Here is a 15,419-nt window from a genome sequence, read left to right as displayed (position 1 = left end):
CAATTTCATAAAAAATATAATTTTCAATCTTACTTATATTTATTTATTTGATTGTATACTTTAATTGAATAAATAATTTTCTGATGATATATTAGCCAGTTGCCAAACAAAAACTCAGAAAACACAGGGAAAGAAAGAGTTGAGTGATGGCGGCTTGTCTGCAACTGTGGCAATGCAAACTAGCGAGACCCTTTGACTCATTACCGGTGCGAAGGTCAATTCCTTTGAGTCTGAGGTGTTCGGCCGCGCCCTCTTCTTCCAAGCCGACGCGCTCCTACAGCATCACTCTCATCCCCGGCGACGGCATCGGCCCCGAAATCATCTCGGTGGCCAAAGACGTTCTTGTCCTCGCCGGTTATCTCGAAGGGATTAAATACGACTTCCGCGAGATGCTTATGGGTGGAGCTGCATTGGATGCCACGGGACTCCCTTTACCCCATGAAACCCTTTCTGCCGCTAAGCAATCTCATGCCGTTCTCCTTGGTGCCGTCGGAGGTTATAAATGGGATAGGAACGACAAACATCTCAAGCCTGAGACTGGCTTGCTTCAGATACGTAAAGAGCTTGGAGTATTTGCAAATCTTAGACCGGCTACCGTATACTCTCCGGTATAAATTTCATTTCATTTTATGACTTGGTAACAGTTTGCAAAGATATTGATTTTATTTTTTCTTAATTCTTCTCTAGTTAGTTGATGCTTCTACTTTGAAGAGAGAGGTTGCTGAAGGGGTTGATATCATGCTTATAAGAGAACTCACTGGAGGTCTCATCCTGCTTTCCTGATGTGTTCCTTTAATAATATTTCAAATTTGAAATGTTAATTCTTCATCTCATCTATTTTCTTTAACCACTGCTCTGTTATTACTTAGGTATCTATTTTGGAGAACCCAGGGGCTTTGGCACCAATGATAATGGTGAAGAGATTGGCTTTAATACTGAGATTTATGCTACACATGAGGTATCTTACTATTATAATATGATTCTATTGATAAATAATGCATGCCAAACGGGTGAGCTATAAAAATATATGAATTACAACAGATTAATGAAGGTTTTTGATGCATCCGCTTGTATATTTCCGTGAAAGAGAATTTGTGTGAAGGATTTGAGTTGAGCTTCTTGTTGTACAATCATTCCAAATGGCTTGATATTGATTGAATGATGGCCAGTTATGGAAATTGAAAAAATATCTCTAATTTGACTAAAAACTGAAGCTGGAGTATCCTTAAGATCTTTAATTAAAACAAGTAACATTGTCTTAGGAGTTAGGGGAGATGGAAGAGGAAGTCAGTTAGGATATTAGTCAGTCAGTCAAGGATTGAGGTAAACAAATAGAGGAATGTAGAGGAAAGGGATTCATTCATTTGAGAATTGTGCTTTTTTGTGAAAGGAGACAACTTCTATGAAGAGGAAATATTTGGAGGAGAGATCTCTCTCCTTTGTTCTGTCAATTCAATAAAATATGTTTCTTTTACCCATTTATAGTCTAGCTTCGTAACACATTGTCTATGAGGAAGGATGTAGTGTGTTTGGTTTAAATTCACTTTTAGCATAATTGATTAAAAAATCACGTGTTAAAATGAAGCAACAAATACTAACTTAAGCTTTTTCATGGTGTCACCATGATTTTATGGTCTAGAATCACTTCTCACTTGTTATCCAAACACACTAGGAATGTACTATATGCAGAAGCAGATTTCACCTTTTTCTTTCCCTTTGAAGGGACTTGTAGTTTTCTTCTGGAGCTGTCTCTTTAACAAATTTCTGTATTATCTCTGGATCTATGATTGTCTGATCAATGATAATTTGTATACCAGATAGATCGCATAGCTCATTTTGCATTTAAGGTTGCTCAAAAGCGTCGTCGGAAACTTTGCTCTGTTGACAAAGCCAATGTACTAGAGGTACGTATTGCTGGATTACACCATGAAGCTTATTCAGGAATACTGTGAAATTTTTGCCATTGTATAATGTGTATACAGAAAAAATAAGTTCATGGAAGATGCCTTCCAAGTTCTACTGAAAATGGCCTTGTTTGATATAATGAGAATATTAGTGCTATTCTACACTTACATTTTCTAACTTTAGAATCTAGTTCATGCCTCAAATTGCTTAAACTTTAAATTGGAAGATTCAATCATACTGCAAAGAAAATGCCTCTCAGTTGTTTTGTCTTGTTTAAAATTCTGTTTAGATTAGGTATTCCAGATATCTTCTTAGGCAACTTCAGTATAAGACATGGCTACATTCTTTCTGTTAATATTTTTATATTTCTCCAAAAAATGTAATTTTCTATTGACCTATATTTGTAAATAGTTATATAGTTAATGAGCACATAAACATAGTAACTTTTTTTTTGTTGAATGACGTAAACATAATAGCTGCTAACTCAGATTTTGTATGTCTTTTTTGTAACTTGATAGTCACTTGTTCCTGAGATCTAGTGGCTGCTTTTTTTAAGGCATAATAAGATAGATTTAAAATAATATAATTTATAATGCTTTGCTTGTCTAAAATTGTATATGATGATTCCGTTGATAACTAACCCATGGTGGGAATATGTCTTGGATTCATTTTTCTAGTGATTCTTGCTGATCTTAATATTATTAATTAGCCACTGCTGTCAATTCAATAAAAAACTTAACAATACTTGACGGAAATCTTTGTAGATGTCTTCCTTATACCTCAGGAATATTGTTGTTGATTAGGTTGAAATATGCTGTGATAGGTTTTAGTTGGTCCTAAAGTACCTCAAGAATTAACCAATGGAAATTGCATGGAGGTCTTTGCTGATGCAACTAACCTTATATATGGAATTTCCACGTTCACTGAATAATTAAAATTTGTGCATGTTTTGGTTACTTGGGGGAATGAACAAGAAGATATCAGTGACATATTTAGGTCCAGTTCCTATACTAACTATATTTGAGTTCTCCAGGCATCAATGTTATGGAGGAAGAGATTTTTGGCAATAGCACAAGAATATCCTGATGTTGAGCTCTCACACATGTATGTTGATAATGCCTCAATGCAACTAATCCGCGATCCAAAACAGGTTTGTTCATTTTATTTATGGCTATGCAAATTTATGCTCACAAACGAAAAACTGTTTGATGGTGAAAATGCAAGTGTTGCTGTATCTAACTCTGAATTTTGCAGTTTGACACCATGGTGACAAACAACATTTTTGGCGATATATTATCAGATGAGGCTTCAATGGTCACTGGAAGTATTGGGATGCTTCCTTCTGCTAGCCTGGGGGCTTCGGTATGAAAATATATCCATAAGCAATTATGATATAGATCATGAGCATGTTTCTCAAGTTTATATTGCAATGCTTTGTTTTATGTTATGAGGCAAGCAACATTATCGCTTTCACTGAGTATTGGTTTTTATTGATTAGGGACCTGGACTTTTTGAACCCATACATGGTTCTGCACCTGATATTGCTGGACAGGTTGGTGTCTTTTATTTCCGTTTTTTTTCATTTGCTTCGACCGACATGCTTAACAACAGCACAATTACTCATATACAGGACAAGGCAAATCCATTTGCCACTGTTCTTAGTGCTGCTATGCTTTTGAGATATGGCCTAGGAGAAGAAAAGGCAGCTGAAAGAATAGAGAATGCAGTGATGGACACTTTGAACAGGGGATTTCGAACTGGTGACATATATTCTGCTGGAACAGTAAGCATCTCTTTCATTAATGTTGAAAAGACTTTTGTCCTTTTTTCATCAACTTCAGATTATTTTCTCTTTGATTAATTATTGGAATTATTTTGCTGAGCAAACTTGATGTTTGGATTGTGTGTTGTTGATGCAGAAGCTGGTAGGATGCAAACAGCTAGGTGAGGAGATACTGAAGTCAGTTGAATCTAACGTTCCTGCTGGTGCCGCTGCAGTGTGATTTTGAAACCAACTCGCCATAGCATTTTGGGTTCTGGTTTATGTTGGAGGCCACTACGACTGCCAAAGCCGAGAAAGTCTCCCTAGTCTATTAAGTTCTGGCTTCCTTCTGTATCATGTATTTCGGTTAACACACCCAGCCTATGTATGATTGAATTTTAGAAAGTAGCAAGGTTGTTTATCTTGTATTCTTGTACCCGGGATTCTAGTTTCCCTTGCATGCGAGGTCGCTTGAAATGGTGGAATAATGATTAATGGAGTTTGTCTTGTTAAAAATAAAAAAAGATTTATCAGGTTCAAATTTTTCATAGCCCTTCTGTAAATTGAAGAACATTTTACGTATAACGTTTGATGGAGCACGGACACTCCAAATGATAAAAATGTTAACATTTCGTCTCAAGTGTCTACTACTATGCATATGATATATGAATATAACCCATTGCTTTGAGGGGTGATCAAACAATGAGACCTCCATTACATTATACAATTATAATTAAAATTGTGCTAGATGTCTTAAAATTGTTTTTAATGCTTTTTTTATGATATAGCTCATGGTGGGTCTCACTTTAAAACGATGAGAGAGGGTCACTAAACGTGTTAAAATTGATATTTTTAATAAAATTCAAGTCAATTACAAAAAGAGTTTTATAAAGAGGGAAAAAGATAGTTGTTATAATTTCGCTGTAAACCCTAGTTTTAATCCTTCTCAAGGTATATATTCAAATTGATAGATATCATTGCATCTCGAGCTCAAGTTGTCCAGGTAGGTAAATAAATTGGAGGAAATCAGAAAAAGCAAAACATATAAGCATGAATGCAATTATTTTATTTAAGTGAATAAATATTGGTGAAAAATGAGTTGGGGGTAGAAAAGTTGAATATTTTGAAGTGAAAGATAAATAAATGGGTTTTGGAGGAAGGAAGAGATCCTTGTGTTGTGGGTTGAGGTGAGAAGGGAAGGGATGTACGACGAGGAACCTAGCGAATCCTCCTTCTCCACCTCTCTCTTCTGGAAACGACACTCCTTCTGCTCTACCCGTATGCTCCTTCTATTCTTCTTCCATCGATATATTCTCCTTTTACACATGATAATTAATGAATGAATCAAGCTTCTATCCTTTTATTAATGAATGGAAGCCTCTCGTTTGCGTTGTCGGCGTCCCAAATCACATGACCTATGCGGATTTCTGCCAGTTCTGTGGTTCCTTCATTCAACACATGCTAGAGATGCGCATAGTCTGGTATGCTACTGGTATATATGCATATTCATGCTCACAAATCACAATCGCAATCACATCTGCAATATTGATGTCTTCTTCTTTCTTTATGTTTTAATTCGCTTTGACGATAAGACTCCACCGACAGCTTCTACAATGGCCGCCGTTTCACTTCTCTCGAGATTCCTCTTCTATTTCTCTGCATAATTTCTTTTCTGTTTTGTAATCTGCCTGCTTCACATGATATTTTTTTGTCGATATACTTGTTATAAAAAATTAATAAATTTATTATATATAATAATTTTGTGATTAAATAACAATATAAATGTATATATATTATTCATTTATTAAATTATAGTTAAAAAAGATAAAATTATCAAAATTTATAGATCATTTTTATTCATTTTGAAAGAATATATAAATATTACAGAGACTCATTATTACCGTAGGACCTCCACCAGATGAATACGTTATCTAACTCCAAAGACAAAATATGATAATATATACAATAATATTAGTGATACAACAAATTATATTTTTTTTTCTGATATACTTACTATAAAAATTAATAAATTTATCTTATATGATAATTTTGTGATTAAATAATAATAATTTGTGCACATATTATTCCTTTATTATTATAGGTGTAGAGGATAAAATCATTCATTTTAGGAAGAATATATAAATATATAAAATAGTATAATTTACCGAGACCTTCTAATAACACAACCTTCTAATATCACATGATGACAATATTATTCAAACTCAAAGATAAAATAAGATAAAATATAATAATATACACAACAGTTGACAGTAGTATAATAAATTTTATATAATAAATATAATAATTTTAGTATAAGAAATTGTATACGAAAGTTTATTCAAAAGTTTGATTTCTTATCAAAGATTTTGTATTATTAATTAATTTTATATAATAAATACAACAACCTAGGTAATATTAATATTATGACAAAATATCTTACTCTAAAACAAAGTAGTAAGAACAAATAGATTATTGGTGAGGTTTACAATTGACATGCATTGAAAAAATACATAAACTCTTTTAAAGTTATGAGAAGATAACTCATCATAATTATGTGATATTACTATTATTCTTTTCATATTTTTTACTCTTTTTTAATTTGTTAATTTTTTTATCATTAATCAATCATGATTTTTTCGTAATATAACTTATGAAACAATTGTTATAAAAAATAATAAATAAATTTTGTGATTAAATAACAATATAATTTATGTACATCTTATTCATTAATTAAATTATAGTTAAATAAGATAAAATTATCAAAGTTTATAAGTTATTTTTATTTATTTTTTTAATAAATAAATTATTGGTCCAATTACATAATTTAAATAAGAACAAAGAAAAAGAAAACACCACAAAAGACTCATTTTATTCGTAAAAAAATAGTTTGGAAAATACAAATAATTTTTTATACTAAACAAAAAATAGCGGAGCGGAGCAACCCGTGTGTTATAATTTATGATTGATGAGAGGTATGCTTTTATTCTATTGTGAGCATCGCACGGGTAAATGACTGGTTTTTAATAAAATTCAAGTCAATTACAAAAAGAGTTTTATAAAGAGGGAAAAAGAGAGTTGTTATAATTTCTGTGTAAACCCTAGTTTTAATCCTTCTCAAGGAAACCAGAAAAGCAAAACAATTATTTTATTTAAGTGATAAAATATTGGTTAAAAATGAGTTGGGAGTTGAAAGGTTGAATATTTTGAAGTGAAAGATAAATAAATGGGTTTTGGAGGAAGGAAGAGATCCTTGTGTTGTGGGTTGAGGTGAGAAGGGAAGGGATGTGGAGTTCAACTTCAAGCACAGCAGCGATTCCCTCCGACGAGGAACCTAGCGAATCCTCCTCCTCGTCCTCCTTCTCCTCCTCTCTCTTCAATTTCTCTTCTGGAAACCCGAGAATCGAGGAGACCCGTGGCCTCATGCATCTCTTCCCAGACGACACTCCTTCTACTCTACCCGTATCCTCCTTCTATTCTTCTTCCATCGATATATTCTGCTTTTACGCATGATAATTAATGAATGAATCAAGTTTCGTTTTGGTGTTAGGTTGGACGGAAGCCTCTCGTTTGCGTTGTCGGCGTCCCAAATCACATGACCTATGCGGATTTCTGCCAGTTCTGTGGTTCCTTCATTCAGCACATGCTAGAGATGCGCATAGTCAGGTATGCTACTGGTATATATGCATATTCATGCTCACAAATCACAATCACAATCACATCTGAATATTGATGTCTTCCTCTTTCTTTCTTTCTTTACATAGGATGGATGGGATGGAGGATCAGTACAGTGTTTTAGTTCGCTTTGACGATCAAGACTCCACCGACAGCTTCTACAAGCACTACAATGGCCGCCGTTTCTCTTCTCTCGAGGTTCCTCTTCTATTTCTCTTCATAATTTCTTTTCTGTTTTGTTATCATAGGTAATACGATTCAAATGAATTTCCCTTGCTAATGATAGGTTGAGGTTTGCCGTGTTCTTTTCACATTAGACGTGCAGTACACTGGCTCCATTGAACATGCACAACCCTCCAATGCTACTTCAACTGAACTGCCTACTTGTCCTGTTTGCCTTGGTACATCCATTTGCCTTGCCTACTACTATTCAATATTCCTACATTTTGATTATTTATGAATGAATTATTGCAGAGCGATTAGATCAGGACACCGGTGGAATTCTTACAACTATATGCAACCATTCTTTCCATTGTTCCTGTATTTCTAAATGGGCAGATTCTTCTTGTCCTGTAAGTGTCAACCAACTCTCTGCTTTCTATTTTATTTTATACTACTTCACTTCACCTCGGATACTTTTTATTTCAGGTATGCCGCTATTGCCAGCAGCAAGCTGAAAAATCTATATGTTTTGTTTGTCAAACCACTGAGAACCTATGGATATGTGTTATATGTGGGTATGTTGGCTGTGGAAGGTGAGACTGAACCCTTGTTTTGTCATGTTTTATTCTTTTTCTTTCTTTTATGTATTTGATTTGATTACAACCATATGGAAAATCTTGATTCAGATACAAGGGAGGGCATGCTATAATACACTGGAAAGAGACACAGCATTGCTATTCCCTAGAAGTGGAAACAAAACGAGTTTGGGATTATGTGGGAGACAACTATGTTCATAGACTTATTCAGTCCAAAACTGATGGGAAGTTGATTGAGCTGAACACTCAGTGTGCGCATGCAGACAATGGATGTGGAAGTTGCAGCTGTGAAGATAATGCCATGAATGAGGCTATACTTAATAGTAAAGTTGAAGCTGTAATGTTGCAAGATTAATTTAGTAATTTGCTCAATTCTTAGATTTATGTATCTTTACGGGGACTTTTAATTTCTCACACATTATATGAATATACTTTCTTTTACAGATTGTCAATGAGTACAATGAATTGCTTGCTACTCAACTTGAAAACCAAAAATTAGTAAGTGTACTTCATTTGTCCCTTGCTGTGAATCTGCAAAACATTGCCTCCTGTATATTATATACACATTAATTTTTTTTATAACTTGTATTGATTAATCTGTTTCTGTATTAAATTAATTGTAGTATTTTGAATCCTTATTACAAGAAGTAAAAGAAGAATCTGAGAGAAAAATTTCCAAAGCTGTTCAGAAGGCTATCAGTCTTAAACAGCAGAAGATTCAGTCCAAGATTGACAGATGTAAGAAAGAGAAGAAATTTCTGGATGATGTAAGTTGTAATCCACTCTTGGGAATTCTCTTTTGTAGAAATCTTAGTAATATGCCATAAGTTATAACCAAGCTAAGGCTTCTCTATTGTCTCATTACTATATTATAAAGAGTGAAATTCTTTTTACGAATGTTTATATTTTGTCCATGTCTGCAGCTTAATGAGAATCTTGTGAAAAATGAGGACATTTGGAAAACTAAGATACTTGCGATTGAAGAGAGGTATGCTTTTATCCTTTCTTTATTTCTTATTGATGATGTATTTTTGTCACAATAAAATATTTTGGTGTACAATGGTCCCATGGAGGTTAATATCTATTACCTCATGCATATTACCTTACCCTCCCCCCCCAAAAAATAAAAAATAGGCCAATCCTAATTGGTTTCTCAAAATAGAATATGGTATGAAGATGTCTTGTGTTCAATAAAACCAAAGGTCCCCAGTTGCTGCTTTAATGTGCGCTTGGCATTTTAAGGGATATTTTTTTCTCAACTTTGTAATTGCTAAGTATTTCTGTTTCTTGACGCAAGTAATCACAATTCCTATGGATTTCCATTTCTTGAACTTCAGTGATTGCAAATTTGCTCAAACGGTTTGTAAACTGATATGTGATGTACTTCTTTCCAGGGAGAAAAAAACCACGAGACTGATGGATGATAGAGTAGCGGACCTGGAAATGCAGGTGAAGGATAGCGATTTCCTTATTTTCTTTTTCTTAGGGAATTATAATGTGCATTCTGTTTGATACATTCTTGAACTGTGCAGCTTGGTGATCTCATGGTTTGTCTTGAGGGTGGGAGGACGGTAGAACAGCTGGCAGCTTCAGATGAGATTAAAGAAGGGATTATCGACAAATCAATAGAATCCTCGACAACTAGTGGCTCTGACCTGGTGGGAAGAGACGCATAACAGAAGAATGGTTCCTTTTAATGACAGAAGAATGATTCCTTTTAATGGACTACATTGCACGGACTGACCTATACCATGTTTATAATCACAGATTTATAGAAACTACACTCGTGGATCCACAGTTGACATGTTTTCACTCTAATTTTTTCCCATATAAAACTCCCAGTGTATGTATCTGTTTCGATTTGTAAATAAAAAGATTTCCAACTACCAGTATAAATTCTTAATATTTATAAATGTAAGTATCAGGCAGGAACTATAGATTACCGAGATGGACAAGTGCGTGTCTGGTTCCAATTTGAAAACGTACACAATTTCAAGTTTTTCACATGTTTTTGCAAAAGACGCAGAAGCTAGTAATTTTAGCTTCAGCATGACCCGCGTCAGATGCATGTTATGCAAGTCAATGTATTTTGAAAAACAATATCCGAAATAACTCTACTTAATTATCAGAGGAAATAATAATTAAAAAATATCAGCTTTAATTGAAATTTATATTTATTTCAATTGTCTTGGCTGAAAAGGTCAAAGTATGCACGCCAGATAAGTGTCGAAGTGGATTGAGAAAGAACCCAGCATTAACCCTTATTTGGGCGGGCATTAATAAGTTTAGTACTTCAGTTCAGATTTTGTATGAAAAATTAAACCATTAATTATTTTTGGGGTGATGCAAGAATATAATAGGAATATTTAGCATGCAAAAAGTAAACATGATGAGTAAAATGCTACAAGTAACTAGGGCGTGAGCGGGACAATTTGGGGTAATTGTAGTAAAAATTCAATTGGGTTGTGTTTTACCCTACTTTTTTTTCCTTCTTAAAAAGGACAAAAACATTTAAAGAAAAGTGATTAAAAATTAAGGAGTTTTTGAGGCAAAAATTAAGGACTTTAACTTTTACAAAAGAAAAGAAAAAAATAATTTTTTAAAGAAAAACTAATTAGAATAACATTTTTAAAAAAGTGCATATCTTTCTCTCTTCGTGAATAAAATGAAACTTAGCTTGAAAAAACTTTTAAATTAAAACTCAAACAACTTCTATTTTATTTTTAAACTGTAGTTTTTACTATATTAATTTGTTAGCTAGTACTTCTTTTAAGACATTTGTTAGTATTACTCGATAACTCGAATGAATTTTATTTGAAAGCCTATCGTAATAAGTAACATGTAGCATGCTGATTGCAAGTGATTCCTATTTTCCCCTTTTATAGCAGCGACTCCGAAAGTTATTAAACTTATCATCTAGCAAAGCACAGATTTATCACCATAATATAGATTACTCAAATAATTAGTAAAGTGATTACAAGTAATTGCCCTTCTAGTGAGAGAGAAAATATCTTTTCTTTCCCCACCATAAACATACAAGGAATAGAAGTGCACATCCTCCAAATGTGCCCCCAGTTGTAGCCCAAAATTGGCGAGGTTGACCATTAAAGAGGTCAATCTGAATATTCATGCCAAACAATCCTACTACCACAATACCAGCATTAAGTATCATGTTTATGGCGTCGAATATTATTGCTGCCTGCAGAAGCTCATTTTGCTTATCATCCAACATTATGTTGATGTAGTCGTGTCATCCACGTACTCACTCAACTTAATCAAATAACACATACATCAGTGAGTATTTTAGATAAGAAATTTATGTTTTAAATGCCATCACTATTCTTCGTTAATTCGTTTAGTAGAAGAGAAATAGTAGGAAAAGAAATAAAAAAAATGTGAATCCTATATCATTTTATTTCTTTACAAATTTGCATAAAAATGAACAATGGAATACGATTTTCATTAAAAGTAATCAATTTTTTTTTTGTTAATAATCCATTATCACAGGTGTATATAATGAAAAATAATTAATTTTCAAAACAAAAATCAAATATTTCCATTCAACAATTGATTCTTAAATGTCCAACATCCATCACGACAACTGATTTTCTTTCTCTACCACATGAAAATCGATTTTCATGTCTCTCAAATACACAATTGATTTTCTACCCAGTGTAAGAAACAATTTTTTTTAGTTAATTTTGTCAAACTAACTTATAAATAAATCAGTCAAAGTAGTTTGTAAGTTACTAAAGTGCTTTATCAAAAACACTAATTTTTTTTCTTATTTCTTTATTTCTTACTCCTTTTCTATTTCTGTTATTAAGCTTACAAAGTTAGAATCCTAAATTTACTCATTTGCTCACTTGTTTCCATTCATTCTATTTTTCTCAACCTTATTTTCAATCATTCTAATTCTTGCTAATTTCTTTCCTTTCTATGCAGCACAGTACTTAGTAAGTATTTCTCTTTCACAAATGTTTTTCTTTTTCTGAAAACCTACAATAATCTTTCTCGTTAGTGTTCAAAAGGATAAAAGAGTTCAATAGATCGATACTTACACTAGACAATCTTTGCAAGATTCCATTTGTCTGCGCAAAATATGCTTCTAGAAGCATCTCCAATTCCTCAACGTCAAGTTTAGGACAAAGGAATTTGTCATACTTTTCTGAATTTGATTCATCACTAAAGACAAAAGGAACCATTGTGATTTGTGAGCTCAAGTCTTATTTGTCAAACTATAGCTGTTATTAAATAGACAAACATTGGTTGTTTTTACTTTTTTACCTTTGATCGTTATCTTCAAATTCGGAATTGTACCCTTCTAATTTTAATGATGACTGATCACATAAACGAGCATTAAGCTTTTTCGTCAAATACATTTCAGCCATGTCATTATCATCGTCCAACAAATGTTCCAGTTCATCTGCTACCTGTAAAATCCAAGACCAGAATTAGTCCAGTTTTATTTTTTCGAGAACAACATAGCTTTATTGAACAATGAATCAAAATATCCCTAGGCATATACTCCATATTAGTGCAAAAATATGTTCATACAGTAAATCCGTACTTAAAGAATCCACAAATCTAATCACTTTGCTTCTTTTTGGATTTCACATTTTCATGTTGATCACAATATACACTTTATATTCCCACCCGAAATATTCTTGCAACAATACAGAGTCAACCAAATGTTTTCCTAGCATTTCTTCTAGATTAAACTTGCACAGACCAGCCTACTACCCATAGTGGACTATTTATGTGGCTAATTGAATTAAGAACAAAACCGGGCAATGAAACCAGAACCTCACAGGTGTGTTTGCAAAATGCAATCCAAAACGACCAGAAGTTGCACATAGCCACGGTGAAAGGCAAAATGTTACAATTAAGTTCTTTAAGATCGATTGAACAGCTTAAAGACTTGTTTAGTGTTGCTACATGTTGGCATCCATGTAAGAAGAATGAAAGGGTACGGTTAGTTGCTAATGCTCAAATCAATTTGAACACTGCTGAGTACTACAGAATATTATCATAGAGTGTATTCATTTCATTTATTTTCCAAAATTCTTATGTAAAATCATATGTGCATGGTGACAGGTGTTGGGCGATGAATATTACATACCTTCTGCACACGACCGGAGAGTTCAACCAAACGACTCTTGATCTGTCTAACACGTTCAAGATTGAGTGTGCTAAGCTGAGAGGTCAATTCATCTAAAGCTGGGTAAGCCTCTACCTCCAATGTTGAAGTCTAACACAGGCACAAGTCATAGAGCTTATAAGCTATATATAGAATTTACTAGCGTCTGGACTTGTGTCAAATATATAAAAAAACAAAGAAAACATCATACTAAAGAAAGGGGAGCTATATTCATAAATATAACAAATTGAAGATATTCAAACCAACAACCTGACATGAGCAAGAGATAGACAAGTAAATGCAGTTCTAAGGTAGTACAGACCTCAGATTCAAGGCACCTGCAAGCAGATTCAATACACTCCTCAAGTACTTTAAACTCAAAAGGTAACGGCTTATTAGGAGCTGGTGTTCCGGTTACAGTCTCTGCACACTCTTAAGGCTATCTGCTCTTACATGAAAGGTGGCATCAGAGTCCCCAGGTATTCTCACAGGTGAACCGTTTCGTGAATCATTAGCTAGAGTTTTTTCTTCGTGACCACCATCCATGTCATTGCTCATCTGATGTGTAATGAAAAGTTTAGAGTAAATATTATTTTCCCTAGCTACCACCGTAAACCATGCATGATGATCACCTACTACAAATTAATATTTGTAAGAGGAAATTAATCATCTTCAAACCCTAAACACTCACAACATTAAAACCAATGATTTTATATCGAGAAGAACTGATTAGGATCGGTGTAGTATGTACGAGGTATTAGGTTCTAACTTTATGTGTTGTTATTGTACACAAAAAAATAAATTATATCGAGATGAAATTCTAATTTAGATTGTGTCATAAATTAAAGAAACATAGTCTAATAATCAAACAAATATACGTACATGGGAGGGATTTAGATTGGAAAGACGGGTCTGAAGATCTTGAAGGAAGGAGAGAAAGAAAGGGTTGGAGGAGTTGATGAGGAGGAGCTCGGAGGCAGTGATGATGGCTTTGACGTGTTCAAAGTTGACAACAATGGCTCTTTCGCGTCCTAGGATGGAAGAAGGGTACGAGAGGACGGGATCGAGAACCCTAGGGTCACGCGCCGGCAACCCAGTTCGTCGCATTATGGAGTGTTTTCCAACATCTTCAAGCCGCGAATGTCCTGTCTCCGACACCACCATCCAACTCTTCACTGCCGTCGTTCCCACGCCTTTTCGCCTCATTCTTCCGGTCTCCACTATATATGATATACGTACGTACGTTCCTTCAAATCTCAATACCAAAACCTATCTATTCATTTTAAGGTAACCTTTTATGCTATTTATTTTTTCGCTATAAGATTTGTCCACCCAGATTCAGGTTTCTGTGATTTATCTTCTTATATGGGCAAAATAGTAAATTACTTCATCTAACATTTTTTAATCATATAATAATGCCATTAAAAAAAATGACATTTATGATAATTATTAAAGTTAATAAATCTATCATATCTGATTTTTATTTTATTTTATGATAATATAAAAAGGATTTACATTGTTGGTATAATGTGCAAGATGGTACGGCCATAATTGAATGGTGTAGTTGATGCTATGGCGAAGGCAGCTTTTGATTGCAATGATCCGCTGGTGGTGTTGGAAGAGCCTCCTCCTATATTTATTTTTGATATGCTGCTCCCTGATAGAGTTACTCTCTCTAATTAATTTCCGGCAAAAAGAAGATGGTACAACCACAACTATATATGTAGTATTATATTTTACAAGAAGCCATTGGCCATTGGGGTTGGGGAATTCGTGTGCAAGGGAAAGCAAGGGATGTACCTACTAGATATTAGCTAGCTCCAAGCAAATTAAATATATTTTTACTTCTTTTAATTTAGTGTTTTATTCTTTTGCTTTTTTCTTACAAAATTATTATTTTGGTTTTAATCTTTATAAATTATGTTTTTTCTATTTTTCGTTCTTAAAAAACTTTAAATAATATTTTGAATAATGAAAAAATATCATTAAAAAAATAAAACAAACATAATTTAAACATTACAAGGACAAAATATATTTAAGCGTTATTTGATCCTCCAGAATGGTCTTATGAGCCAAGTGGAGTCTTCATAAAATTTATATATAAATTAGTCATTGAATTTTTTGTGTTGATGTCGTTTTGATTTTATAACTCAAGAAATGCTCAAAATTCAAGCCCAAAAAT

The 15,419-nt window shown here is 33.5% G+C and overlaps 4 protein-coding genes across 4 annotated transcripts; 2 read left to right on the top strand and 2 right to left on the bottom strand.

Moving 5' to 3' along the window:
- The first annotated feature begins 96 nt into the window (after positions 1-96).
- Positions 97-4,217, top strand: LOC114388393 (3-isopropylmalate dehydrogenase 2, chloroplastic-like). The gene is made up of 9 exons (XM_028348854.1): positions 97-608; positions 688-763; positions 870-958; positions 1,818-1,904; positions 2,939-3,055; positions 3,160-3,267; positions 3,404-3,457; positions 3,536-3,688; positions 3,825-4,217. The coding sequence occupies exons 1-9, from the start codon at positions 147-149 to the stop codon at positions 3,906-3,908; spliced, it is 1,230 nt and encodes a 409-aa protein (XP_028204655.1). The 5' UTR covers positions 97-146; the 3' UTR covers positions 3,909-4,217.
- Positions 4,218-6,739: 2,522 nt separating this feature from the next.
- Positions 6,740-9,983, top strand: LOC114388630 (BRCA1-associated protein). The gene is made up of 12 exons (XM_028349213.1): positions 6,740-7,126; positions 7,215-7,330; positions 7,429-7,537; positions 7,626-7,740; positions 7,814-7,911; positions 7,988-8,094; positions 8,188-8,434; positions 8,542-8,595; positions 8,721-8,864; positions 9,021-9,085; positions 9,492-9,546; positions 9,630-9,983. The coding sequence occupies exons 1-12, from the start codon at positions 6,950-6,952 to the stop codon at positions 9,771-9,773; spliced, it is 1,431 nt and encodes a 476-aa protein (XP_028205014.1). The 5' UTR covers positions 6,740-6,949; the 3' UTR covers positions 9,774-9,983.
- Positions 9,984-11,555: 1,572 nt separating this feature from the next.
- Positions 11,556-13,670, bottom strand: LOC114387826 (magnesium transporter MRS2-F-like). The gene is made up of 4 exons (XM_028348029.1): positions 13,560-13,670; positions 13,220-13,348; positions 12,385-12,530; positions 11,556-12,282 (listed from the first exon to the last, which is right to left on the bottom strand). The coding sequence occupies exons 3-4, from the start codon at positions 12,486-12,488 to the stop codon at positions 12,069-12,071; spliced, it is 318 nt and encodes a 105-aa protein (XP_028203830.1). The 5' UTR covers positions 12,489-12,530; positions 13,220-13,348; positions 13,560-13,670; the 3' UTR covers positions 11,556-12,068.
- Positions 13,622-15,044, bottom strand: LOC114387825 (magnesium transporter MRS2-F-like). The gene is made up of 2 exons (XM_028348028.1): positions 14,120-15,044; positions 13,622-13,795 (listed from the first exon to the last, which is right to left on the bottom strand). The coding sequence occupies exons 1-2, from the start codon at positions 14,441-14,443 to the stop codon at positions 13,652-13,654; spliced, it is 468 nt and encodes a 155-aa protein (XP_028203829.1). The 5' UTR covers positions 14,444-15,044; the 3' UTR covers positions 13,622-13,651.
- Between the last annotated feature and the right edge of the window lie 375 nt (positions 15,045-15,419).

This window comes from Glycine soja, chromosome 15, assembly GCF_004193775.1.
Source record: "Glycine soja cultivar W05 chromosome 15, ASM419377v2, whole genome shotgun sequence".
NCBI lineage: Eukaryota > Viridiplantae > Streptophyta > Magnoliopsida > Fabales > Fabaceae > Glycine > Glycine soja.
The sequence above is the reverse complement of the archived record's forward strand: the minus strand, read 5'-3'. Positions and strand labels throughout refer to the sequence as shown.